The following is a 27,764-nucleotide window of genomic DNA, read 5'->3' on the forward strand; positions in this document are numbered from 1 at the left end:
AAATTTACAAATATGTCTCTTTCTTGAGTTTATGATTATAACAACTATTAATTGATAAAAAATGAATATTAATCATGAATATAAGCTTATAAAGTATCCATCTGGAAAATATATAAAAAATACATAAAAATAAATAAAAAATACATCATAAAGTATCCATCTTAAGTTCCACCTTTTAAAATTTGATTTCCGGAAACTTCTGTGATCAATGATTTTGTGAAACGTCTGGATCTTCAATCTCCAGAAACTTCCGGATCACTGTCAACGAAAAATCCGGAAATCCGTACTTTTTCCGGAGAACAATCAGCCCTGCTGAATGGTTAAAATTAAAATTTGATTAAAACGTATAGATTTTTTATTACACTTTATTTTTATTATCACAAACTATTTTGCATCTCTCTTTCAGTTCGCAATATCGAGGTTTTCATAATAGCTTCATTTTTTCGTAATAACTTATTACAATAACGGAGTTCACGAAACGATATGTAACTATCTAATTACATATCGGAAAATCAAATAAATATTTTAGATAAAATCAATGCTGTTTTCTTGTTTAAACGGTTTTTTTATGGTTGCCAGTTCATAGAATAAATGGAAGGAAAAAAAAAATTTTTTTTAAAGAAATATTTCATTAACTAGAATGGAATTTGTTTTTCAGTTCAGAAGACGAGAATACAATACGTCACTCCAAGAAGGATTTTCTATCCATTTTTAGATCCAAACACGTATCAGGAGATTGTTTGATAATTAATCAAATCTTGCTGGCAGTTATACAGTTAACAAGGAGATTTTTAACTCTTTTTGATACACTTACACAATTACTCATACACAATTAAGAATGTGGGAAGGTAAGAAGTAGAAAAATGTCCATTTAAATGTGTATCAAAACAATTTTCAAATACAGATTTCTTCGGAAGGAAATAAACAGTAATATAATATGTATATAAGTACTTTTCATTGGCATTGATTCATTTTCATGTAACTTAAATTTTTTTAATAATTTATGATATTAACACCAACAGTTGTAATTGTTCATTGATAATTAAAATGATTCCTCAAAACATGCAACTAAATCATTTCTAAGTAAAATTTCTTAAAAACAAAGTTTTCAAGGTTAACTATAATGCACACGATTATAATTAAATTATGAAAATTATTTGAATGAAGTTGACTGGAACCAATTATGGTGTATGCATATATCAGGGTATCTGCTACATTTTAGATTTTCAAATTCATGACTTTTCATGACTAATTCCAAGAATTTTTCATGACTTAACGAAGTTGCTATTTTCTCCAACGAAAACGCAACAATAAATTAAAAAAAGCATTATAATAACATTATTCGAAATAGGTATAACCAAAACTATTATACTCTTCATCTTTATAGATTTTTAACTTAAAAAACAGAGTAAGGAAAGAATTGAAACAATAAAATAGCTGAAAAAAATACAAAAGCAAAAATTTTTTTCTTCTGCAGAATTATATTCTAAAGATACTTTTCTTGTTTATCAGAAAGGAGAGAAATACTCCTGATTTTTCTGTTCATTTCGGAATAAAAAAAATTCGCCAATAACTGGTTTGCTTCAACTAGAATTTTAAATTGATAAAATTAAAAAAAAATTCTTAAATCACAGAAGAGAGTTTAAAGGATAATTCGTCCTAGAAATGATATTTTTTCGTTCATTTTTTGAAAGAACACCATAATTTTTAAAGAACATGATAAAATCATTTTATATTCAAATAAAATATGACTGAGTGGTGATTTTGTTAGAAATTCAGATATTTGGAACAGGATGAAATTGGGGGGAGGGAGATTCCATTTTAAAAATTAGATTTTTCGGAGACCTAAATCCATGACTTTCCATGATTTCTTTTTTTAAAAATAGTATGTCACAAATTTTGTTCAATACCGAAATTCATGACTTTCCAGGTGCGCGGATACCCTTATATATATAAATTATAAATAATTAAACTTATATAAATACCAAATTTGATTTTTCTTTATTGCAAAGTATTCTTACATTTATATAATTAAAAAGTACATCATAATTTTCAATGCAAATACACATTGAAGAACCTCCCAATACAAAGCTTGAATTGAATTAAAACAGTTCTGTTTTTAAAATATTACAGACAAAAGATTTAGTTTTGGAAACTTAGAAAAATATCTGTAGGTATAGATAAAAAAAAGATAGGCATTTAGAAAATGAACTACAAGCCTTTTATAAAGTGATACATAAGTTATCCTTCCAACCCTATTATAAAAGGGAAAAACTCAAAGGCGTATTTCTTAAAGTAAACACAAGATCCAAATTTTAATTTTCAATAAGAAATAAATTGGATTTAGTAATTATGTTTTACACTACTTACTTGCAAAACATTGCATTACAATAGCAATTTAAAATGCAAATGGTACAAATTTAAAAACAGAAACTTACTGTGAAAATGCCCTTTATAAAAGTATTTGCTTAAAAAAAATTTTTTTTGTTGCATTCCTTGAAATATTGTTAAATAGAAGTATCAAAATATATTTTAGTTTACTATTTTACTGCAATATTTTGCAACTGGTTCAAAACATGAAAGATAATTTCATAAAGAAATTGTGAAATTAACATAAAGACCAAATAGTCTTGCGAATTTTTAATATTTTTTAATAACTAGACAAATATGGACATTGAGTAGTTAATATTAGAAAATAAATACCATTAATTGAAAAAATAAACCTCTCACCATTGAAAATTCAAAATTAACATGATCTACATGTATAAATGAATTAACAGGGGAAACTAAAAATGAAACAAATCACAAGCAATAAATAAAAAATGAAGTAGGAACTCTTGACTAAATAAAATATTGTAGTAAAAATGTAAATTAATACTTTTTAAATAATTGATTAAGGATAATTCTTTCTTAAGAGTTACAGCATTTGAAAGACAGAGAAATTCTTTTTAAGAGTTTAAAAATGATGAATCTTCATTATAATGACAAGAAAAGAGCTTGTTTGAATTGTAGATCTACGTAAACGGGTGTTTTCTAATGGCCCATGTAGTACATGACGTAATTTTAAGTGAGAATCATTCATTAAAAATAACTTTACTTATGTTAATTCTGAATTTTATAAGGAAAATCCATTTTGAAAAAAAAAGAAAGAAAAAAAAGAGTATATTAAAAAAACAATGTACATCATCTTTTATCTTTTTTCACAATATAATTTTACGTTTTTATTAATAAGAGCTTTTTCAATCCCTGATAATTTCTTTAAAGCGGCCCACAATTGAAACTAAATTGGAAAAGTATTCTAAGGCTAAGTTAGTAATCTTAGATTTAAATAGGAATACAGAAAATGAAACTTTTTTTTAAATAAAAAAAGCTTTCAAATAAATATTCTTTCAACATTTACTACATACAATTGCAGTCAATCATCCTTTTTATTACTGCACTATTCAGAAAATCTGTTCAGTATATTGTAATTATATTTGACAGGGATGAAGAATCATTATAAAAATGTTTAGAACCATTTCTCATAACATGCACAATTAACAAGATACCTCTGCGTAATTCTTGAAATTTAGAGGAATAAAATATATAAATATCAGCTTGCAGAAAGGTGACTACAAATTTTACAGTTTGAGTTCACCTTTTTTCTGAGATGTTTTTCTACAATGTCTTATATTCCGCAGTCAGTTCTACAGTTAATACTCATTCTGGCATCAGTACTGATACAAAAATTTTTGCATTTATTTTACTGGCTTGTTTACAGGTTTAATAGGGATGTGGAGGTGCAAATTTACATACTTGTTCAAGTAGTCAGATTGAATAAGTACCGATACAAATTTTTTTGTATATTTTGTACTGCCTTGTAACAGATTTAAAGAAGGCAGAGGTGTAAACATACATAATTGTTCAAGTAGTCAAAATGAACAAGTACTGACAAAAAATTTTTTGCATATTTTTTACTGACATGTAACAGGTCTTATAAGAAAACAGAGGGGTAAATGTACATATTTGCTCAAGTAGTCAGAATAATCTAATCAAAAACAAAAATTGTAGAGCATTAGTTACAAAAATACATATTTAAAATACAATAATTCAAACCAGAAAGCATAACGAAACACTTTTCAGCAATAGTTGGCTGTTATACTCAACTGATGAAAAAAGAAATATCATTTAAGCCGGCTTATTAAGTTTCAATGTAAGTAGTTCAAAGATTACTGTCAAAAAATATAATAAAAAAATAACTTCTAAGTTTCTACCATAATTCAACATTACACTACCAAATTAGAATTTAGTGAAACTGACTTATTCGATTCAATTTAAGATAAGTATATACAAAATATAGCTACATAGTAAAAATAAAATAGCAATTATTTACAATACTATTTAACACTAGATTACTAGCATTTTTAGGAGTCAAATTTATACATAGGATACTGTTATAAGGTTTTGATTTTTATGTACATGTTGAACAAACTCAATGATTTTGAAGAAATAACAAAATGTTTTATGAAAAACAGGCTACTTACTTAAACATATGTACACTTAAAGATTGCATATTAGAAAATTAGTGATAAGGCGACTGTTCACACCTATGAGGTAACAGTGTAGAGTAAGTTTATTTAAATATAACTTGGTAAATAATCAAAGTAACACCATAAAATTGCATAGTGATGTATAGAAAAAATTCCCCCAAAAGAAAATCACACTTTTTTTATAAACACTACAATGAATAACAAACAATAAAACAAAATTCTGTATTGAATAAATAGAAAAACCGTCATTCTCTGTGAAAAAAATGTACAACAGAGTATTTTGAGTACAATGAAATTTCAGGTCTATAGATTTGTTAGCTAGGTATGAGAGTTATGCTGTAAGCAGTGAACAAACAACACCAGAACCGTTTGCTGATCTGAGATGAAGGATGCATTGAATTTATTATCATGTGACTTGTGTGCTATGAAAGACTTCCTTTCAACTTATCTGCAATGAATTGGAAAAAAAAATCATGATCACCTATATAAAATTATGAGGATTTAGTCATTAACAGAGTTTTTGGTCAAATTTAAAAGAAGAAAAAAATACAGAGAGCTGTTTTTTTTTCTTCTTTCTATTATTCAAAAGTTATACATCTATCACAATAAAAGCTTCACTATGATGAATGCGGGAGAAATCGAGGTATTTCAGATATTTGAGTAAAGAACATAATTTTTAATATTACCTCATTTTCCAGGAAAAGACATTAAGCTTCAAAAGAAAAAAAAATGCAATCAACACTTAGTAAAAAATTTTGAATAATAAAAGAAAAAAAAATTACCAGTTCTACACAAAATTTATTTAAGTTGCCTAGGGTAAACCAACCAGTGAAGGAACACTTGATTAAAAATAAGAATTTGAAAGTTTTTCTTTAGATTGATTGGTAACAATAGCTTACTGCCAAACAATAGGAAGTCAGCTAGCAACGTTTTGGATTACCTGGTCAAATAGACTTCTCTGGAAAAATTGCTGAATTTGTTATTATCTCTGTAACACATTGTTTCTTTGAAAAAATTATAAGGTGAGTGTTTGTATTTATATGTTTGAAGTGGAATTAATTGCATGTAATAGTTTTATTTTTCTCACTGTGAAAAAGAGAATTCAAAATATAGTTGTTGAAGTTATGTTTTATTTTTTTAAGCATCATAGCATAATAAAGTACTGAGATAAGGGGGTGTTTATTCACTGGATCACCAAACGATGAAAAACCAGTGAAGGAACAAGTGTTCCTTTACTGTTTTTTTTCCCAAGTTAATGAAAATAAATGATAAACTTTAATTTTCTTGTACCTTTAGTGATGTTGCGCATCAAAAGCACGTTAAAAATATGAAAAACAGCTTCTAACCAGTGAGGGAACAGGCATGTTCCTTAACTGGGCATAGGTTTCCCAGTGAATAAACAGTATGTGTTAATATGTTAACACTTTAATTTTCAATTCATGATTACAAAAAAAAAGTTAAAGTTATCGAAGCATTTATATGTTATAATTTCTAGATTAGGCTTGTTTTTAAATATTTGTATGGTTTATAAATTCATGAAGAGCATTAAAAAGTAACCAAAATTAAGTGTTCCTTTACTGAGCGTTCATTCACTGGTAAGAGCTGTTCCTTCACTTGGTCTTCTTACTACTTGTTATTTGAACCTCCAAAACTTTAAAACAATATTATGTAAGTACTCTACAATTTTTTTTTACAGAGTTTGCAATTAGTAACAAATATGTTGACACTGTCATTCAACTAAAATTACGAATTTTGAAGTTAATATGATTTTTTAAAACGCAAGCGAAGCTTAAGTGCTCCCTCACTGGCTAGTTTACCCTACAAAAGAAAAAAAAAAGTAAAACTGAGATTGGAAAATACAAAATTTTTTTTTTTCCGGCGCTTCATTTTACAATGTCAGGGGTGATTGTGACAGGAAATGCAAAACCCTGAAATCAATTTATAGACTATTCGTATTTGATATAATTTTTTGAACAAAGATTTATAATTAAATTACCTTTCAGTAAAACACACTTTTATAGTAACAAATTTAAGAAAAATTTAGTTCTTACAAGAAACGCGATATCAGATTTTAAGAATGCGAAATCACAAATCACGATATTGGGTTTTAAAATCGCATGAATATGAATCGCGACATTGGATTTAGAAAGGCGATAATATAAATAGCAATTTCAGATTTTTAGATACTGTGAAAATGACTGTGAATAGGAATTACGATATTGTTTTCAAAAACGGGTAAATACAAATTGTGATGTTGGATTTTTAAATGCCGTGAATACGAATCGAGAGGTAAGATTTTTAAATTGCCTGAATACGATTCAAATCAGGTAAATACGAAAATCGATGCTCGATATTAAAATCGTGTGAGTATAAATCGCTATATTAGCAGATTCTGGCATAGTTTCAAATATTAAAAACAATAAAAATCAGACAAAAAAAAAGTAATAAAAATTGCAAAAAATCGCTTGTTTTGTTAACGTGATGTAGCGAAGGTTTCAAACTTTCAATTTTAGATTGCAGAACTTAATTCTGACTTTAAATTTTAGATTGCGGTGAAATTTTTGCTCAATTATAAGTTTTGATTCGCAAAAGTCCGTGAATCAAGTCTTGAGAAAAACGGAATTACGCAAAAAATCACATGCCCTGTTTTAGTTTCTAGACCTCTGGACAGATGATATGAAAAACCTGGAATTTCGGGGTACACCCGGAATATAATCACCCCTGTAATGTTTACATGGAAACAAAACACACCACATTGTAATATAAATGTCAATAAAAATAAAAAAAACATATATTAGAATTGTTTGCTTTCATTACATATTTGTTCATGGATTAGCAAAACATTTCAAGATTGAACTTATTTTGCGACCAATTCTGTTATTAAGCAGAATATGTCAGAAAATTATAGATCCCCACAGTGAGAATGGTCTATTTATTATAAAAATTACTTGATAATTTTTTCTAAATTTTGCTTTTCTTTATTTTATTAAGTTATTTCTTACAGTGAACAAATCAAAAATTACAGCTAAACCTTGTATATCTCTTTACTCTAACTGCTAAATTCTGAATTTTTTCAATTTGAATTTCAAATTGAAGAGGAGCCACTGATACCTCTATACTTCACTGTAGCTTTGCTTTCGCCTAAATAATTTTTTAAAAAATAATTTTAATTTTATTTTGCCCTGCATCTCAAAATATCGAGAAAAATAATTTAAACTCAAGTAGATTCTGATTTAAAAATATACAAATATTATTTACACAAGTTCAGTCAATAACACTCAATATAAAAATAACAATGTTATTTTTTTTTATTTAAAAAAGTAATTATTTTTTATATTTATTTTAACTGAATTTTTTTTTTTTTTTTTAATTTTCATAAGGAAAAAAAAATTTTTTTTTTTGAAAACTTAATTTAAAACATAAAATGGAAATATATATTGAATGGAGGACTAAATTCAATAATCTGCATCCTCCTTCAAGACATGTTAGCAATGTTCAGACTAAACATTTTAAAATGCATGAAGAATAAAGCACAAAATAATACAACTTTTAAAAAAGGGTAAAAAACGAAAGGCTTGATTGTAAATATAAATTTTACACTAACTAATGACCATAAGTGATTAACATATAAATATGACACACTTACTCATCACTTTTGTATCACAATTCGTCTTTTAATAAAGTGTAACGATTTCTAGATGGGGCAAGTTTCCTAAATGTAGATTCCGGGGGCTTTGTCGAAATAATGTTCTGAAATAAAATGAATATTACTATAAAAGAAATATGATAACAAATATTTTTAGTCTGATTTATGTGTTATTATTAAAACTATCAATATTTCAACACAGGTAAGACGTTCATTTTCCTGTTTCATTAATAAAAATTATAAGATGTAAAAATTTTCAATGTGATTTATAAGTAATCACTAGAACTGTAATTATTTCAATATAGAGGCATTTATTTTCAATGAATACAAAACCTAGAATTATTTTCAAATGAATATTACATTGAACTAATGCAGAAATTATAACTAATTATCTTAAATGAAACTAAATAAATGGAAGTAGACTAAGAAATAGAATAACTAAGAAATATCTATTTAGTAAATTGAAAAAATTAAAATTTGACAAAAATTGGTTTAAGAAATGTACTCTCTGGATGAAATGATTTCCTAAAAATGTTCATAAATTAAATACTTGAATACACATCACGGCTAAAAATCGATGGTGGTCAATTGGCACAGGGCCACTAAAATTTGACTCAGATCACCAGAACTATTAGTGGTCTCCTAGAGTGACGCTCGATGTAAAGAAATTGTGAGCTGTATTGGTTTTGGTACGTGTTTTCATCACAAAATAGCATTTCAGCATAATTGTGAATATTACCCATTCTCTGTAATATAATTTTTTATGACCACAGTAATTTTTTCTTTTTAAAAAAAAATTAGCCAATAGAAATATGTAAACAGACTATCAACATCTTTTCAACACTAGTCCTTTGGACAGTGATGAAAAGATCCCCCCCCCTCCCACAATATGATAGATCATTTTAGTATACATTTTTCAGTCTACCCAACGATATACGGCTTTTTTTTTTGTTTTTAAAGAATTTCAAAATTAAATAAAAACAAATATTAATTAAAGTTAAACCTAATATTACCTGAGACAATCATTTTTACTTACTTGTAACAATGCAACACCTGCATCTATTAATTCCTGCATCTAAAAACCAATCTTTAATTATTGAGAGTAAAATTTTTATTACCCACAACCAATGACTGTTATCTTTAAACAATAATTAGATAAGATTTGGCCACTAACTAAACATGAGTGTACTGACTTAACATTCATGGTTTAACTGTATCAGTCAGCAGTGGGGGGGGGGGATAAGTAGTGATAGATTTATGAGGAATTAGAATGTAGTCTAATCAGAAAATGAATTCAATTAACAAAAAAAAAGGAGACAAAGAAGTAAACTACTAAAACATTAAATCAAAATGGAAAAGTGCCTAAAACCAAATTTGCTTTATTTAATTTAGAAATTCAAACAAACATTAAATCTGTAAAAATTGAAATATATATGTGTGTCTGTAAGACAGCACTTCATCAGGGGACATACTGCCCACAAACCCACAGGAGCTTTTCTGTTGTCAGTGGAAAAACCAAAACTGACAGTTCCCCAAGGCCTCATAATGAATAGACAAAAAAGAAAATCATTACCATAATTGAAAATCACTGAAAAATAGTGAAACAGCAAACCCTACTTAAAAGTACACAAAGTAAGACTTAAGAATGAAACGCCCACTAATAAATTAAAATTTTTTGCTCACTGAATATTTTCAAATCAAAGAATTCAATTCAGGAATTTCAAATCAAAGAATTTTTTGCTCATTGAATATTTTTGTTCCATTGTTCAGGATTTTCAAACATGTTCCAGCACTTGGTTTTAATAATTTCTTACTGATTCGGCAATTTATATTTTATTTTGGTGTGATTTATCTAACTGTAACTATATTTATATTTTGATTTATTAAGAGGCGTTTTATTTGTAAGTCTCACTTTATGTACTTATTAAGTAGTGTTTCCTGTTCATTATTTTCAGTGCTTTTCAATTATGGTAATGATTTTCTTTTTTGTTTATTCATTATGGGGTTCAGTTTTACAATATGCATAAACTACAGAATAATGCATTTAATACTCAATGTGATTTAAACATGAGTTATAAGTTAAATCTGGCATATAAAAAAAAAGAAAATTAGGATGCCACAGAATCATTGTACTTAGAAACATTGCATATATTGTAAATAAAATTTATTCGAAGAAAATAAGTATTCCTGCCACAGTCCCTAAAACCATATTGTTTTTATTCTTTTCGAAAGACACTATACCACAGGGAAGGAGAGAAAATAAAACAATACAAATGGTTAAAGTAGAGGATATGATAGTTTCTAAGAAATTAATATAAAACTTTTATTTAATAGACTGTGAAAAAAATAGGAAAGAAACATATTCATCATCAACAGAATAATCCAACATGGCTATGTAAGAATGAAAATAAAATTAATTTTTTGAGAAAAGAAAGATTCTTTACATGAAATTAAAATATTTAGTCTCACTAATGTTGCATTTATGAAGAAGCAAGTATTTATTTGCATTTTGACTTATATAAAAAATATGGCCATGTAAGGAAAAAATGTTACGTGCCCACATTAGAAAATTCATTTTAAATTTTCAGGTATTACCAGGGGTGATTGTGAGCCCAACACAAAAAAACTGAACATTTCTTGAGTAAAATCATTAATGATGCATTTCAAAAAATTAATGTCTTTATAAATTTAAATCATTGACATTTTCAAAACATGAAATTCTATATAAATTATATGCAGCCTAATTTAAATCAATAATTATGTATAAATTTACTTTTATCTCTAATCGCATTTATTATTCTACCAGAAAAAATATTTACAAATGAAAGAGATGCCAAGTATAAATTCTAGTTCTAATATTTTTAAGTAAAATATGAAAGAGTTTTTATACATAAATGTGATTGATGATTTCTTAAAACTTCTGGACCTTGGATTTTCAGAAACTTCCGGATCGCGGTTAGCAAAAAATCCTGATTTTTTCCGGAGCACAATTTCTGTATTACTTTAATAGTTAATTAGTAAGAAATGTAATAATAATTACAAAATATTTTATACTTACCGAAACCTCAAAAACAAAAATATTGAAATAGTTTAATTTTAATATTCATTACAGATAAAATAAAAGAAATATGCATTTAGTTAATAAAATGAAACTATAGTAATGTGTGCAAAATTTTTCAAACTGTACATCAGGACAAATCCTGACAGAAAATGGGACTGAAAGGGGGAAGGAGGGATTGCGAAATTTTTTCTCTCCAGAGATTCAATGAGTCATCAAACGAACAAAATTCAGATTTAATAAGAAATTTAAATTTGATGTAGAACTCCTGCCTTTCTTATTCTCCTGTGATGCATCTATTTAATAAAATCAATGCATTCGTTTTTAAATTTGGAAATAATAACTATAACGAAGCAATAACTAAAATATACCAATAAAGAATTTAAACAACTCAAAGGCAGGATCACTAAAAGAAATCCTGAAGAGTTTCGAAGCATTTTCTTACTTAATAGAAAAAAGAGAGATGTTCCATTTGGAACAGTGAAAAAAAAAAAAAAAAAAAAAAAAAAAAAAAAAAAAAAAAAAAAAAAAACAGGACCGTGTACTAAAAACTTGACCTCCGACAACTTAAAATCACAAATTTGAAAGAAAAAAAAAATAGGCATTAGCTATGTCCTGAAAAAAATTAACATACAATAGCATGTCACATGTTTTTTTTAATAAATATTATTTGTATTTACAACGCTACTTCAGATAATACTTTTAATCCGTTTGATCGATTTTGACGAGACTTTCAAATATTCAAGAATTTCATAAAAAATGCAATGAATTAATTTTACAAAAACTAATGAATAAAATTTTTTTATTCTGATGAACTTTTATGCAGTTAGTTATAATTCTCAATAATCTCTAAAATGAATGCGAGTATTAACAGTTCTAACTATCAGTGTTATTTATTGATAAAAATATGTAAAAGGTCAAGCTGCTAAAAGTTGCAGCATTGCTCGAACTGAGAAGATTTCCTATTTACAATAGTTATCTATCATTTATACACATTTTATGTTCAGTTTAAATAAAGTATATTTCTTCACAAAACAATTAAAATGTTCTTACATATTAATAATAATAAAAAATGCACACCTCACTAACAGGATCTGGACCATAATGGAATTCTCGATGCAGTTTTCCAGAAAATAAGTCCAATACAAATTCCTTTAATTTACCAGGTACACTAAAATGAAGTTAAATCATTTAATTAAATAAAGTAAAAGTTAACACTAAAAGCAAGATTCAGATTAGGAGAATAGCAGGCTAATTTTTTTTAATAAAGTAAAATTGAATTAATTTATTTGAACCTGATATGCTATTTAATAAAATGATTTTATAACTTTCATATTTTAACAATCACTCCATAGTGGTCAGAACTAATAACAACTGTTTTGCTTAGTTCTACTGATAATGTTTGTTACTGGCAAAGTGAGAAATTCCATATTGTATAATAGTGCTGAAAATTTACATGCAAAGCCCGAAATGATTAAGCATTTCACACAAAGCCTATTTCTTACAGTGCCAAATTTACAAAGCGTGAAGTAAAATTCTTTTATCAGATTAGTTTAAATTTAACAGCAACAGGTAAGTAAATAGTATTAAAAGCAGAGATGAGATTGACTCAAAGGCAAAAAAGCTGAATTTCCAAACGAGTAAATCTTACGTGTATGCAATCGTTTAATAATGAATTTAAGATAATAAATAACTATGTGTTAATATAAAATTGTGTACTATTTTATTAATATATAAATAATTACATCGACACTTAACAATTAGTAAAAAGTAAAATTACCAATTGAAAAAATAAATTTAGAAATTATATTTTTCTTCAGTTCACGCAAAGGAGACAATTATTACTCGAGAATCTGCTTTGTTAGCACATTAAACTACTGAGAATATACATTTACATTTATATTAATGATAATATTATTTAAAATACTATTACCATTAAATACTTATACCATTTCTTTAAATATAAATGATATATAGCGATCTTGGATTCTAAAATCATGGAATATGAATCGCCATATTGGATTTTGAAATCACAAAAATATGGATCTCGATATTGATTTCAAAAATCCAAAAATACAAATCATGCTGTGTAACTTTTAGATCTTGTAAATATGAATCACGATGCATAATTTTAAAATCACATACAAATATGAAAATCAATGTTTGATATTACAATGGCATAAACGAATCACAACATTAAAGTTTAAACTCGTGTGAATACGAATCGCTACATAGGATTTTCAAAACGTGTAAATACAAATCGTGATATTGGATTTTTAAATCTCGTAAATAAGAATCTCAATGTACGATATTTAATTCGTGTGAATAATAATCGCAGTGTGTAACCTTTAAATTAGGCAAATACAAGAATCGATGTTTGATATTAAAATCACTAAATTAAGAATCAAGATATTAGCAGATTCCGGGCTTGGATTTATATGAAGCTTGCTTATATTGTTTTTGTTTAGCCATAATTAATAAAAATTAAAAAGATTAATTGAGAGGCTAAATAAATATTTTCACCACAAATGAACAGTCTTTATTTTTTTCACACGTCACTTTTTTTAAACATAGAAGCAGCGACGTCTGAATTACGAAAATAAGTGCAATCTGGCGGGCGGGTAAAAATGCGAAAAATCTTGTAAGATATTTTCTGTGCATAAAAGTGGAGAAAATAGTCAAAAACGCAGTAGGGTTGGTAACTATGTATTTTAAATATTCTGTTTAGATATGAAAAACGGAAATAAATATAATTATTTTATTTAAACAGCTGAATTTTTAGAAAAATAGCAATATTTATAAAAAAAAAGTCAAACTTTTAGAGAATGGGTGCTTTTGATTTAAAAAAAAAGCTTAAATTCGAGAGATAAAAGTGAAAAAGGCGGAAATCCGCTGAAAAATCTCATCCCTGTAAAAGTAATCTCTTAATCCATATTTTTCTTTTCCCAAAATGCATAAATAATTAGTATTGCAGTGCACATCATACAATATTACTATTTATTGCAATATACCAATGGATTAATTGGGATTTCTTACACTGCCATTTTTCTTAATTAGATTAATAATTTCCTTAAATTTTTAATTAAATTGCCTAAACTTAAATTTTTTTTCAAAATTAAAAAATGATGAATTGAATAAAAAATATGTTTTTCTTTTGCCTTCAACTCATTAATGCTTCTTTGAAAAAAGAAAGGGAAAAGAAAATAGTGAGTCGTTTCTTTCCTTTTGATTTACATCTACCAAACCTTAATATCATGCTTTGTTTACAAGCAATGGACACTTTCGATTTTGCTGTTAACATACGAGTAAATACTAATTAAAAAAAAAAAAAGTTGCCAACCTTTCTTTGCCTAAAAATAAAGGATAAAGAAATGGAACTTTTGTATGGTACCTCACTATAAACAATATAAATCTTATATACATATATATATAGTTAACTTAAGATATCTTCTATTGAGCATACTTTTAGTTCATATATATATATACATACAGAGGTCTGTCCAGGCCAAATTTACTTCCGTTAAATGTACCTTCACAAATTCAACTTTAGGACAAACGGAACATTTTACTTTTGTATTCCGTAAGAAACGATAAATCAATCTTTTTACCATATTTTTGCGTTTATTTCTTAATATAATTTTAAGTTTTCACAAATTATGTCTAAATTTTCACAAAATAGGTACCTCTCAGAAAAACCGAGACCCCTGATATATATATATATATATATTTATAAAAATAAACTTATTTGAATATCTAATAGGATCTTTATCTAAAAGCCCATACTTAATATCCTCATAATTTGGAAATAAGTACATATGTCGAAAACTATCAATAGCAACTAGAGGCAGATCCTTTTGAGTTTTTCCAAGATGATGAAGAGGATGTGCAAACTTCATTCCATCAGCAATTAAAAAGTTAACAAGTGCTGCAAAAAATGGGATAGTTAGTGATAAATTAATAATTATGTAAGTAAATAGTGAACTCAATAAATTATCACTAACCTTTAATATACAATGAATATATTATTGTAAATTTACAACAGTTATTTTTATCTGTCATGTTAATTCTGCTATTTATTTAAGTTCTATATCTTTTAGAGATATCTTTTTATTATTAAAGTAGAAGAATAGTTTAATGAAACTAGGTACCTTCTACATATAATTTCAGAAGTACATAATATATTTTTTTTACTTACATAAAACTTATGAACAATTATTCTGCATTGAATAAAATTGTGATTTACCCATATTTTAACTTATGCAATAATTAACAAATTACTCACTTCTATCATCCAGAAGTTGACTTTGTACTGCATTAGTAAAGGCTTTAGGGCTGTCTGTATCATCTGGGTGATGGAATAAGATTAAGAATGGTAAACCTTCTTCTGTTAACTCCTACAGAATACAATACACAATAACCAAAAACATTTTTAATTAATAAGCAGAATGTTTCTACTATTTTCAGTCTAGTTATATTAGGGATGCCAATTTACATTAAATTGATTTTTAACTTTTATAGTTTTTATCATGAGCAAGATTTTAATTTAAATCAGACTATTAAAGTGTCTGATTTGTAGCGTAACTATGTTACGTTATCCTCTACGTGCCTTTGAGCACTTAAGGCCTCTAGCATATCCCTCCAACGCCTCCTGTCTCTAGCAAAAGATCTTGCTTCCTCCCAGCCAGATATTCAACATTCTTTTAATTTGCCCAAAAACATGCGCTGGATGGTAAGTCTAGGTCTTCCTCTTGTTCTTTTACCATCAGGGGCCCATGTAAGCGCAACAGATGTAATTTTTTCTTTGGACATTCTAAGGATATGTCCGAGCCAGCTCCATCTTAGTTTTTTAATTTCATCTTCTATTGTTTTTATTTTAGCTTTCTTTAATAGATTTTGACTTGATACTTTGCAAGGCCAGAAAATTTTAAAAATAAATCTTAAACATTTGTTTTGAAAGGTTTCTAATTTTTGTATTTCGATCTTAGTCTGTTTCCAGGTTTCTGCGCCATATAATAGTACTGCTCTAACAATAGCTTTGTAAACAACTATTTTTGTCTTTATTTCAATATTTGACTCTCTCCAAAATTTATGTAATCCCTTAAAACATGTTCTTGCTTTGATTATTCTCTGTCTAATATCTTCACTACTTCCACCTTTTTTTTATCTACAATAGAACCTAAATAGCTAAATGACTCTATGCCATCTATTTCGTGATTTGTAGCGTAACTAACACCATAATTATTCGATCCTATCTGGAAGTACCTTTAGACGGTTAAGATTGTCAGTAGCCAAAATCTACATGGGTGACTTGCGGACGTGATCCAAACATGTCTGCCTCAATCATTACGCATACCTCAACTGAAATGCCCACTTGGATTTAAACACACCTAGTTAGGTGAATAGTTGACTTGCTGTTTGTGACTGCGACATTGTCTTCGTGCTGTTGCTACTCAATCTTAAAAAAAAACACAATGGCGGCATGAACACACTGAAATTTTAAGAACAACATAGGAGTGACCATGCACACAATCGTAACCTTAATACAACAATTAAGACTAGTGTTCAAAGTTCGATGATCTTAATACAGCTCTTACCACCAGTTTTAAAAGTCTGGTGATCTTAACCCTTTAAAGGGTCATTTAATCCCAGTAAATGTAAATTAAAATATTTTCGGAATTGAAATTTATAAAAGAAAAAAAAAACTCATTTAGCCTATCAGATAAAATTAATTTAAAGCCACTATTTGGAGATATTACGGTTCATTAGGTCTTTATTAAGAAAGTAAGCAAGACTTTTATTTTTTTATTTAAAAAACAAAAAAATTTGTTAGTACTACAAACTGCAAAAGGAATTATTCATATTATAGTGCTTTAAATGTTTTCAAAATTGGCATATGGTCACTAAATTCATTCAAAAGTGCTTAATCAGATCTAAAGTTATTAACAAATGAAAAGTCAAATTAAAAATGGTTAAATAGTTCACAATGGACATTTCAAATTGGTGGCAAGTATACATACCACGGCCTTAGAAAGGGTTAACACAGCTCTTCCGACATCTCACATAACAGCAATGAATCAATTAGTGATATCCACTCGTTGAATTCTATCCCAGATAAAATTCTAGTGGGGGAGTATTGTAGTGTAGAATTGTAAAATGTACCACTACAATTATTCACTAGTATACAAGACGTGTTAACTTGATTCTATCAGGAGGTACCTATAGATAGATGACAGTTGACGTTGTCGGTGGCCTAGATCCATTGATTATAACTCTGACTGTTTCAAAGATTTCAATTATATTTACATCTTTTATATTTACATTCTAATCATTAAATTCACTCAAGACTCTATATTTTTTTAATGCAGTAAATTTTAAAGAGCCCCTAAATTGTAGTCAATTTTATGGGCTAAAAAGTACAAAAAAAGTATCTCATAAAAACAAACTAAGCCATATTGCTGAATGAGTTCAATTTAATAAAATTGTAACTAACTGGTATTGTTCTTGATTAGATTGTAAAGTTAAAAAGTACAAAAGTAACAGATTCTGTTCTGAAAATTAGCTCTCACTTATATATACATATATATGGCTACATATAGTATATTTTTACATAGTTTTAACTATACATTAGATTTATAAAAAATCTGCATTAAGTGGCATCCCTATAAAATCAAGGTTATATGTATGAAAAGTTCTTATTTTACCTCAGCATTTTCAAAAGTTATTTCTCTTACTAATGGAATACATCTGTTTGTGCTCCAAGCGCTTAACTCATCATAACTTTGGTAAACACCAATGTATTCTTCATCGTTTGCACCTACCTGTATAAAATATTTTAAATGTAGTTTAATTAACTGAAGGAATGATTTAGTATTTGCAATATAAGAAATTAGAAGGGAGAAGTGTCTAATTAAATCACAGACAGTGGAAAAAATTATTATTATTAAAAAAAGGAAGAATGATCTTTAACATTTGACCAACCATTAGATTTTAACATATTATGTTACAATTTATAAACAAACCTTAAACATGCTAATGTTTTTGTGAAAAATATCAATTAACTAATAATTATTAATTAATCAAGAATAATTACTCACTTTAGATTTTGATGGGCTAAATATAATTTTTGCTTTCTTTTCTGGTGATATAGAAGACTCACTCAAAGGCCTATCAAAAGAAAACAGTTTTATGACAATAAGAAATACAATTTGCATAATATTGTGCTTCTCTCAAAACAATTTTAATGAATGAGAACTATAATGGAATGTACAAGATTTGCCCACATTCAAACACATATGAGACTCATAGAAGCATTGCAGATCATCTTTTATTAGTGCATTATTTTTGGATGATTTTGTAATTTTTTCATTGTTTTGTTTCAGGTTAAAAAAATAAAAACAATAGTTCCAATACACAATAGGAATCTAGCATACTGTTCATATTCTATATATATTCAGTATTTTTGCTGACTAAGTACAGAATGAAACTCTTCTATTCACCCTGAATTTTTTAATATTTTTTATCTACTCTTCACTGTTCAGAATTTAACTTGAAAATGAATCTTCTCTTTGCTTCATAGAAGCATTGCAGATCATCTTTTATTAGTGCATTATTTTTGGATGATTTTGTAATTTTTTCATTGTTTTGTTTCAGGTAAAAAAAAAAAAAAAAAAAACAATAGTTCCAATACACAATAGGAATCTAGTATACTGTTCATATTCTATATATATTCAGTACTTTTGCTGACTAAGTACAGAATGAAACTCTTCTATTCACCCTGAATTTTTTAATATTTTTTATCTACCCTTCACTGTTCAGAATTTAACTTCAAAGTCTACTGTGCCCATCTCAGTTTTCTTGACCTTGGGCTCTGGGGTGCAGGAGCAGATGTTCCGGTCAGGTGGTCAGCCGAACGCGGAACCCCCAGTGTTTAGTCCCCAAACATACTTGGTACTCATTTATCGACCCACTGAAGGGATGAAAGGCTGAGTCAACCTTGTCCGGCCCGAAGATCGAACCAGGGACCTGTGGAACGACAGCGCGAAGCGCTACCTCTTAGCCACCGGGCGTCAAAAGAAATGAAAGTTAACAGGAAAATTAAAACAATTTTATGATTTACTTACCCCTTAACAATATAAAATTGGCAGTCATCTCTTAAATCCATGGCAACTTTTAAGTAGACATCATATTCGTGCAAGCTTTTATCTGGGATATAAATAACAACTTTTCTTTTGTTGGCCTACAGAAATAAATAATGGGCTATACAATAATGTCAGATATAAGTTACAATGCAATAATTACAGAGATAAATAAAAAATGAAAAAAAAAATTAGAGTTTATTTGAAAGGACACTAATTAGTTATTTGAAGATAAAATCAAAATTTATTAGCCATCAAGTTGTTAATTTATAAAATGAAGTATCTTTTAACAGTAATTTATATATATATATAAAAAAATGGTATTTGGGAAAAAATTTAAATACTACTGAAGTTCAACAAATGCTTAAAATTAATATTTTTTAAAGAAAAAGAGCATCAATAACTTTGAAATATATATACACAATAGATTCCCAGTTTTACCTAAAACTGCTGTACCAAAAAATATAACTTTTTGCTCAAGGTTCATGAATACATCAAAAATATTGCATATATTCATAAATAAAATTTTTATCTCTGATTAATTCTAAATTACTTTTTAATTACTCAAACCTGATATAAAATAAATAATAATTTTATCAGCAGTTAACTCTCATTTACAATCACAGTGGAGCCCAGAATTTATTGGTTCTACAGGTATACCGGTAGTTCACGGTTAGAGATTTTGGAAATTAAGCAAATGTTGCAAAATGTTTAGTAAGTTTGCAAGTTCAAAAGTAAATAATTAGGACTCCTAATTAAGAAACAGTCTTAATTTGAGAATTAAGAAATATACTCTTAACTCTAGTCCTAATTTGGTTTAATTTCGAAAATGTTTTTTCCAGCATTTGAAACTTTATGATGTATTCTCCAATTACCTGAATTCACCTATTGGAGGTTAAACAGAATATGTCATTCAAAGTTACTCTTGGGGTATAGTGTTCTCAAAACTATTTGCTGAAACTCTGACCAATTCTGAGCTTTTTGGAAAAACTGAGACTACATAAGTATATATGCCTATTAAATATGCAAGCTTACATCTACATTTTGGATGTCTTCAACTGTTTCCAACTCTTTCACTGGATCTTTCATCAAATCTCTTATATGTTCAACGAGGGCTTCTAAGGATCTCTGGCCACGATATTCACGTTTCATCAGTTTCCCATTTCTAAGCAGTTTCAAAGTTGGATACTTAGAAATCTTAAACCTTTGAGCAAGATTTGCTACAAAAGAGAATCATTTATTACATTGATAAGGAATGTTAAAAGAGTCAATATTACAAATATGTGCAAGTATATATATCACAAAATAAACTGATATGTGTAAACAAAAAAAAAACAAAAAAAAGATTATAATAAAAAGAGAATTTTTGTTAGTTGGATTTAAATTTAAATCTTGCAAAACACTTTGCTCAATTACATTATTTTTTTTAAAATTCCACAGTAATTTTTATATATAAAAAACATTTTTATATATAAAAAACTTGTCTATATGCAAAAATTTTTATTAAAGAAAAAAGAATATACTATTGTTATTTATTTTCCAACATAATTTTTTCTTTAATTTAACTTACTTTTAAAATTTACAAAATATACATAAAGTGAAACCTTTCGGGAGCGACCAGCCTCTGAACCACAATAAAATGGTCATTCTTAGGGGGTTACCTCCATTGACTGATATGATTTACGGTATATGATTTTTTACACACGATTTTAATTTTACTTAGTGTCATTTTCTTGGTGCAGAAATGCCACTTGTGTTGTCGTCATGAAAACCACATCCATGCATAAAAATGACCCCTACAACATGTAAAAAGTAAAAACAAATTTACCAATTATAAATGACAAAACTGTTTTTTAAAAAAAACAAAACAATTATGTTTCTTAAAGCTTGCCTTTAATTTTAAATCAGAAAAAATATTTTAAAGATGAGAAAAGGCTTGTTTGTATGAGATGCTCACTTTTTTAAATATGTTTTTTTTTAAAATTTAATTCAAAGTAGTAACATCACAGTGAAAATTACAATTTCGTGACAGTTAAAATAAATCATAGATAGCATTGTCTAACACAAATACTTTGAATACACTTTAAACTACTTATATGATACATTAATATTTTTTGTTAAGATTGCAGGAATTGTTTTTGCGCTTCCTAACTTGAGCTTTTCCGCATTTGGGGCAGGGGTTTGCCCAGAAGCTAAGAAAGGTTTTGATGGTTCATCCTAAAAAAAAATTGTTTCTTTAGGGAGTCTATAAAAAAATTACTTGCCGAAAATGGAGGCCGGTACACAGTGGTGGTCTTTCCTGGAGGTTTTACTGTAATTCATTATTATTGAATAGAAATTTAATAGACAGAGGCACTTTTGTCATTGAAAGTTAAAGAGTTGTCAAATATTCACATTAAAAATAAATAATCAAATCATTTTACGACTTACACTCACTAACAGAATCCACTTTTCCAAACAAAACTTTTTTGACATCCTAAAAGTAATAATACATAAATTGTCAGTTTAGCTTTTTAAAAACAGATTTTAAATTTCGATTGCATAAAATGGATAATGGAATATTCTATAAAAGAACAAACGAAGAAACATAATGAAATGTTTGTAACCAAAATATAATTAAATAATTGAGCTCAATGAAAACCACGGACTTAGAAAAATCGCCGCAAAACAGCTGAAGTAACAAATCAGTTTCTCAAACCTATATATTCTCATAAGCAAAGAATAAATATGTAATCATTTATAATTAATTATTGTTACGTACTAGTATTAAAAAAATGGAGTATCGTCAGATTTGATAATTTATAGTAAAAGTAGGTAGATGATTAAATTAAAGTAGAATATCTTTTTTCTTCAAATTTATCTTAAAATATATATATATATATATATGAAGAAAAAAAAATTGCCATATTAAATTTTTCATCAAAATTCTGACAAACCTGTTTCAATATATACAATAACAGATGGGACCAAAAACAAACAAACATTTAATTGAAAATTAACTTCTATGTAAAAAAAATAAACAATAATAATAAATAAATATATAAATAAAAAACGTATAGTTTCAATTTATGATTTTTGTGAAAGTGGATATATGCAATTCAAATTTTTTTTATTGTTATAAATTTAAAACCACTATGTCAACAAATATTGTGTGGTATCTGATATATTAAGTAAATGAGACATATACTAAAGCAGCACATACATTAATGACTTCTAATTATATTTGCCATTGATATTTATTTTTCATTGATATCATATCAAGTAATATATAAAATTTTTTAGTTTACTGTAACAATTTGCATAAAATGTCAAAAACAGGATTCCAAATTAATGGCAGCTCTTAGATCCTGGATTGCTGAAATTTGACTAGGACCACTATAAAATAATATTCAGCTTTGGACCAGCAATTGATATAAAATGAAGGCACACCGTTTTGCTTTTTTGGATTTTCAGTTTCATGTTATAAGGGTTGCAATTCAAATCTGGAAAACAAATCCCCTGTGTTTTCCCTGTACAGAATAAATTAAGGGGAAAAACACAAGAACTGTGCTCTTGTATGAGTTGCATTGGGCTAACTAAACCAGTTATAATTGCTGAAAAAACTTAAGGGAAAAAGGAACAACTGAACATACTTAAAACAAATGATGCTATAGTAAATGAACTAGTTTAATATAGCTGAAATATCCTTAAATATCCCATAAATTCCACTTTGATTGATTACCCTTTTCTAAAAGACAAAAATAAACAAAATTCCCTGTCTTTACCCAGTTTGTAAATAAAAAAATCAAAATTCCCTGCATTTTTCCTGTTGTTGTAGGTGATTTTTAAATTTCCTATATTTTCTAAGTTTTCCCTGTGGAGTGGTAACCCTGCTTACGGTCTAAGTTACAGTCGCCAACTTTTATATTTCATCATAACTGTAAAAATAAGATAATTGTATTTTAATTTCCCAAAATTCAGTTTATTAACCTTTTGTTTAAGCAAATAACCTGATATAGACAAGTAGACCTGATATAGATAAGTGAAAATGCATTGGAATTAGTATTATCAATTAATTTTCAACACCTGGAGAAAAAGAAATAGGTTATTTTTTCAATTTTTAAACTCTTGACATTGCTAAATAAGAGACCAATGATCTTTAATAAGTAAAATGTTTCAGAATAACACATCTATTATGAAATTAGTTATGCTCACATAGTCTTTAGCTATTTGTTCAGCAGCTTCATCAAAAATAGGTCCTAGCATCTGGCTAAATCTACACCAATCTGCATAGAAATTAAGGAACACCAGCTCATGGTTTTCTGAAAAAGAAATGACAATGATGTAGAATAATAATTTTTATACACTCTACTTGATCTAATGATAAATACAAACGAATGAAATAAAAAATACTCACTGACATATTGATCAAAATTATCTTCAGTGAGACTAACTGCTTTTGCATCAGCACCATGAGTCATAAACAACTAAAATTAATTAAGTTATTAGAGTGTTAAGTTATTACTTTAACAAAATTAATAATGAAGAAACAAAAGTTTAATGAACACTATAGACAAGTATTTAATTAAAAATTTCATTTATTCAATAGTTTTGAAAACCACGGAACCACAATCCACAACCACGGAACCCCTATCAGAACACATTTCTCTGTAACCAAGTGTTTACCTTAGGTAAGGTTTCTTCATATAAGACGTTCAAATTTTGTATGCACTTATGTAAGATGGCCAAATACCTTCAAAAGGCAAAATATTCTATGATGATGCACCAAAAATATTCAATGCTTTAAAAAATAGAAGACGTTAAAAATGTATTATAATTAAAGAAATGATTTTCTTCAAGAGTTTGTGTTTTTTTAATTTTTAGAAATCTCACTTAACTTTTTGAAATCTCACACTGTTTTTGAGAAAGGGTGGGAAATTCTCACTCATTTTTTTTTCTATGATGAAAACACTGCATGTGAATCCTTCCAACTCAAATTGATAGATTCTAAAGAATCAAAATTTTGAATGGTGACATTGGACAAATTCTCTTTCTGCATTGCTTTATTTCTATCATTAAATGTCTTTTTTTTAATGTATGGCTGTTTATTTAAGTTGCCACACTTTTTTTATTGAAATCATTTGAGTTATTATAATGAAAGACTTCTATGTCAGTATCGAAGTCAAGATAGCCACATTCAACAAGTTTTGCAGCATTCAACAAGTTTTCACAGGAGAATGAAGAAGAAAAAAAAATCACAGAATAAGGCAAACTGAAAATGTAAAACTAGGATTTAATGGCCACCTGTAGACAAGCCACTATATTATATTTTTGAACAAGCACCAGTTTCCAAATATCTCCTAAAATGATCAAACATAAAATATGAAAATTGATTTTTTTTTAAAAACTTTAATTGATAGCTTCACTAGAACATTATAAATTCAAGTTTTAAAAAATAAATCCTTTTAAATTTAGACAGTGTTTTCATTACAGAAAAAAAATGGGAGAGAATTTCTCACCCTTTCTCAAAAACAGGGTGAGATTTCAAAAAGTTAAGTGAGATTTCTAAAAATTAAAAATCACGAATAGACTTGGAAAAAAATTATTTCTTTAATTATAATACATTTTTAAGATCTTCTAATTGGATATTTTTGCTACATATATGGAATAAGTTCTATATCTACTTTTTCATCAGCTATTATACTTATTTGGCTGAAAAATATCCGTATTTGTTTCGTTTCTACCGACATTTGTTTAATTTTCATTTGTCCGTTACTGAGTAGAAGATGTCGCCTTAAGAAGGTATTAGTTCATCTTACATTCATGCACAAAAAATGTAAACGTCTTACATGAAGATACCTTACCTACGGTGAACACGTGGTTGCTGAGAAATGTGTTCTGAAAGGGGTTTTGTGGTTTGGGGGGGTGTTCTGTTGTTCGCACTGGTTCTGAACAATACTGGTAAATAGGGAAGCTAGATAACAAGGACAGATGTTCAGAATAATGAAAGATCGAGGAAGAAAAGTGAAACAGATTTTATTCAAAATGGCAAAAGACGAAATTTTTTCCAAAATTGGCACATTTTGAAATTGATTAATAGAGTGTGCGAACTTCCCGCGTTAATAATTTTTTATTTCGAGAAATGAAAAAAATATGCAAGATTCTCGCGCTGTAGTGAAAACATTGTTTAGAGATTAAAAGGAACATTTTCCTAAGAATGGTGGATATTTCAGCTTCAAACTTCATCAGTATTTATAAAGTGCAGATGTTTGTACTTGGAATAACTTTTAAAATATATGTAAAACCTAGTAGTTTGCCTGGGGTTTGGCAAAAAGAATTGCACCTTTTTGATTGTCAAGGTTTCCATTTAATTTCAGAAAGGAAAAAAAAAATTCCCCAATTTTTCCAAATAATTGTTAGAATTATTTAAATTGAATCTCAATAACTGATGACTGACAATTCTAAGACTGTTTATTTTCTAGGTAAGATGTAGGAATTTTACAGGTTAAAAATGAAGCTTTCTCTTATTTTTAGAGTTAAAATAAAATTCTCTGCTCTCCCTGACCTGCGAGAACAAAGATTGGAAAAAAAAAATAAAAGAAAAGGGTCAATCAGTTTTGTGTTTTGTTGGTGGCTTCTTTGATATAGTGATCCAAATCTTCCTAAAAATGGCAGTTAAAAGTTTCTCCTAATAATAAATCATGGCCTAAGTTTTTCATTAAAACATTGCAGATTTTGAGGAGAGATTTCTGTTTGTGATGTGTGTTACCTCCAACTTTCGGGCAGAGAGAGAGAAAAACTAGAAACTAGAAAGAAAAAAAATATCACAGAAAGGGACTAACTTGTAAAGTATAACTCGTAACCAGCCCTGAGCAATAATTTACATGTTTTTTTTTTTTTAATTTGCAATCTCAAAATATTTTGTAAAAATCTATTTGGCATCTTGGCAATTGTAGTTGGCTCAACAGATCATGATACAGAAATACCCCTGATTTAACAAAACTAAGAACTTTTTGGTTTGGCTGGCCAGGTAAATTCACCTTTTTTTTAAGTCATGGCCATTTTGTTTACTTAAAAAAAGTTCACTTTATTTGTGATCAGCTAATCACAAAATACTTAACACAAGTATTATTGGTCATTAGTATTACTATTACAGAATCTAAAGATCAGTAATATTTTCAGGAAATATCTATAGCATATTTTTCAACAAAAATCAGTAGCATCATAAGACTGAAAGGGAATTACATATAAAGAGTAGAATGAAAGATGTTAACAGGAAAACGTGATGAAATCCGGTCACATAAAATTCACTCCCGTTTTTCTCAGGGTACCAAAGATATTAATTTTATGCAAATGAGGAGTAAACAATATTTAGAAAAATCAGGGAAAGAATTTATATCATAAATATAAAACATCATAAAACTGAAATATTAAGCTTTTATGATTACGGCACAAACCATATGTAAGGTATTTATAAAGCTAGCAGTTTAGTTTGTTGTCATATTTACTTGACAGGGCGGTAGATTACTTACCACAGGTATAATACTTTGTAATAATACTATTAAAATAGATGGTATCATACTCGTTAATTTTAAATACGGTTAATAAATATAATATTTAGAGATCAATGTTAACATATTACTTAAAAATAAACATAAACGTGTCGGCCGGAGAAACCGTAAAACCGACTCTTTTTTTAAGAAACACACGTAAAAGTTTTATTCTCTAGTACAGACGATAAAGTAGAGTGGTAACAAAGTTTCTGATTCAAAGTATCTTAACTTTTTTATACAAAATTGACTCTAATTTTTAATATTTTAGAAATTGAAATTTTAAAAAAGAATTTAAGTGATATTTTTCAACGAAAATGAAAGTTTAATTCATTATAGAGGAATGTTTTATTCTGAATCGATAAGCAAATACAGCTATCCAAACAGAATCGCTATCATTAGTGCATCGTGTCTTAAATGATATAGAGTGACTGGGTATCTTAGGTTTACATAAATATTGGCGTAATTATTGGCGAGTGTTGATGTTAATAGTGTCTAAAGATGAAATGTAAATAGTTTTTAGTATTTTTTTTATTTTTTTATTATTATTATTTTTAAATAGTCGTGCGTGTCTACAGAAGGGACGGCGCCCCTGCTTTTGTAGCTTGATGACCTGCTCGTGAAGTCAAGCACTTTACGGTAGAACAGTTTAACGTGAACCAATACCGCACACCCTCGATCCCTATGAATGCTGATCAAAGCGGTCCCCCCCCCCCGCTTGTCGATCACGGCCAATGAAGCTTGATTTCGGTGTTTTACTGGGAACCGTGTCTTTACGATCAGTCCACTGTTGGACCCGGTGAAATGGAAAAGTACCAAAAAAATTTTTTCTGTATTTATAAAAAAATTTTTTTTTTGCATTATTGC

At 27.8% G+C, this 27,764-nt stretch overlaps 1 protein-coding gene across 4 annotated transcripts; it reads right to left on the reverse strand.

Annotated features, from left to right (window-relative positions):
* Positions 1-1,978: 1,978 nt before the first annotated feature.
* On the reverse strand, positions 1,979-27,321 carry LOC107438906 (endoplasmic reticulum resident protein 44). 4 transcript variants are annotated; one of them, XM_071183187.2, is made up of 15 exons: positions 26,880-27,250; positions 23,765-23,834; positions 23,563-23,669; positions 21,799-21,844; positions 20,404-20,588; positions 19,354-19,469; positions 18,328-18,397; positions 17,935-18,051; positions 15,516-15,627; positions 15,017-15,158; positions 12,314-12,404; positions 9,212-9,250; positions 8,176-8,279; positions 5,216-5,241; positions 4,840-4,977 (listed from the first exon to the last, which is right to left on the reverse strand). In XM_071183187.2, exons 1-13 carry the CDS (start codon positions 26,925-26,927, stop codon positions 8,190-8,192), a joined length of 1,233 nt encoding a protein of 410 aa, XP_071039288.2. In that variant the 5' UTR covers positions 26,928-27,250; the 3' UTR covers positions 4,840-4,977; positions 5,216-5,241; positions 8,176-8,189. The 4 variants fall into 4 exon arrangements, with proteins under 4 accessions (XP_071039287.2, XP_042897172.2, XP_071039288.2 ...); XM_071183186.2 differs by lacking the exon at positions 5,216-5,241 and having other exon boundaries at positions 1,979-4,977; XM_043041239.3 differs by lacking the exon at positions 9,212-9,250 and having other exon boundaries at positions 26,880-27,321.
* Between the last annotated feature and the right edge of the window lie 443 nt (positions 27,322-27,764).

Source organism: Parasteatoda tepidariorum, chromosome 7, assembly GCF_982258835.1.
Source record: "Parasteatoda tepidariorum strain Cologne lab strain chromosome 7, Ptep-v5.0, whole genome shotgun sequence".
NCBI lineage: Eukaryota > Metazoa > Arthropoda > Arachnida > Araneae > Theridiidae > Parasteatoda > Parasteatoda tepidariorum.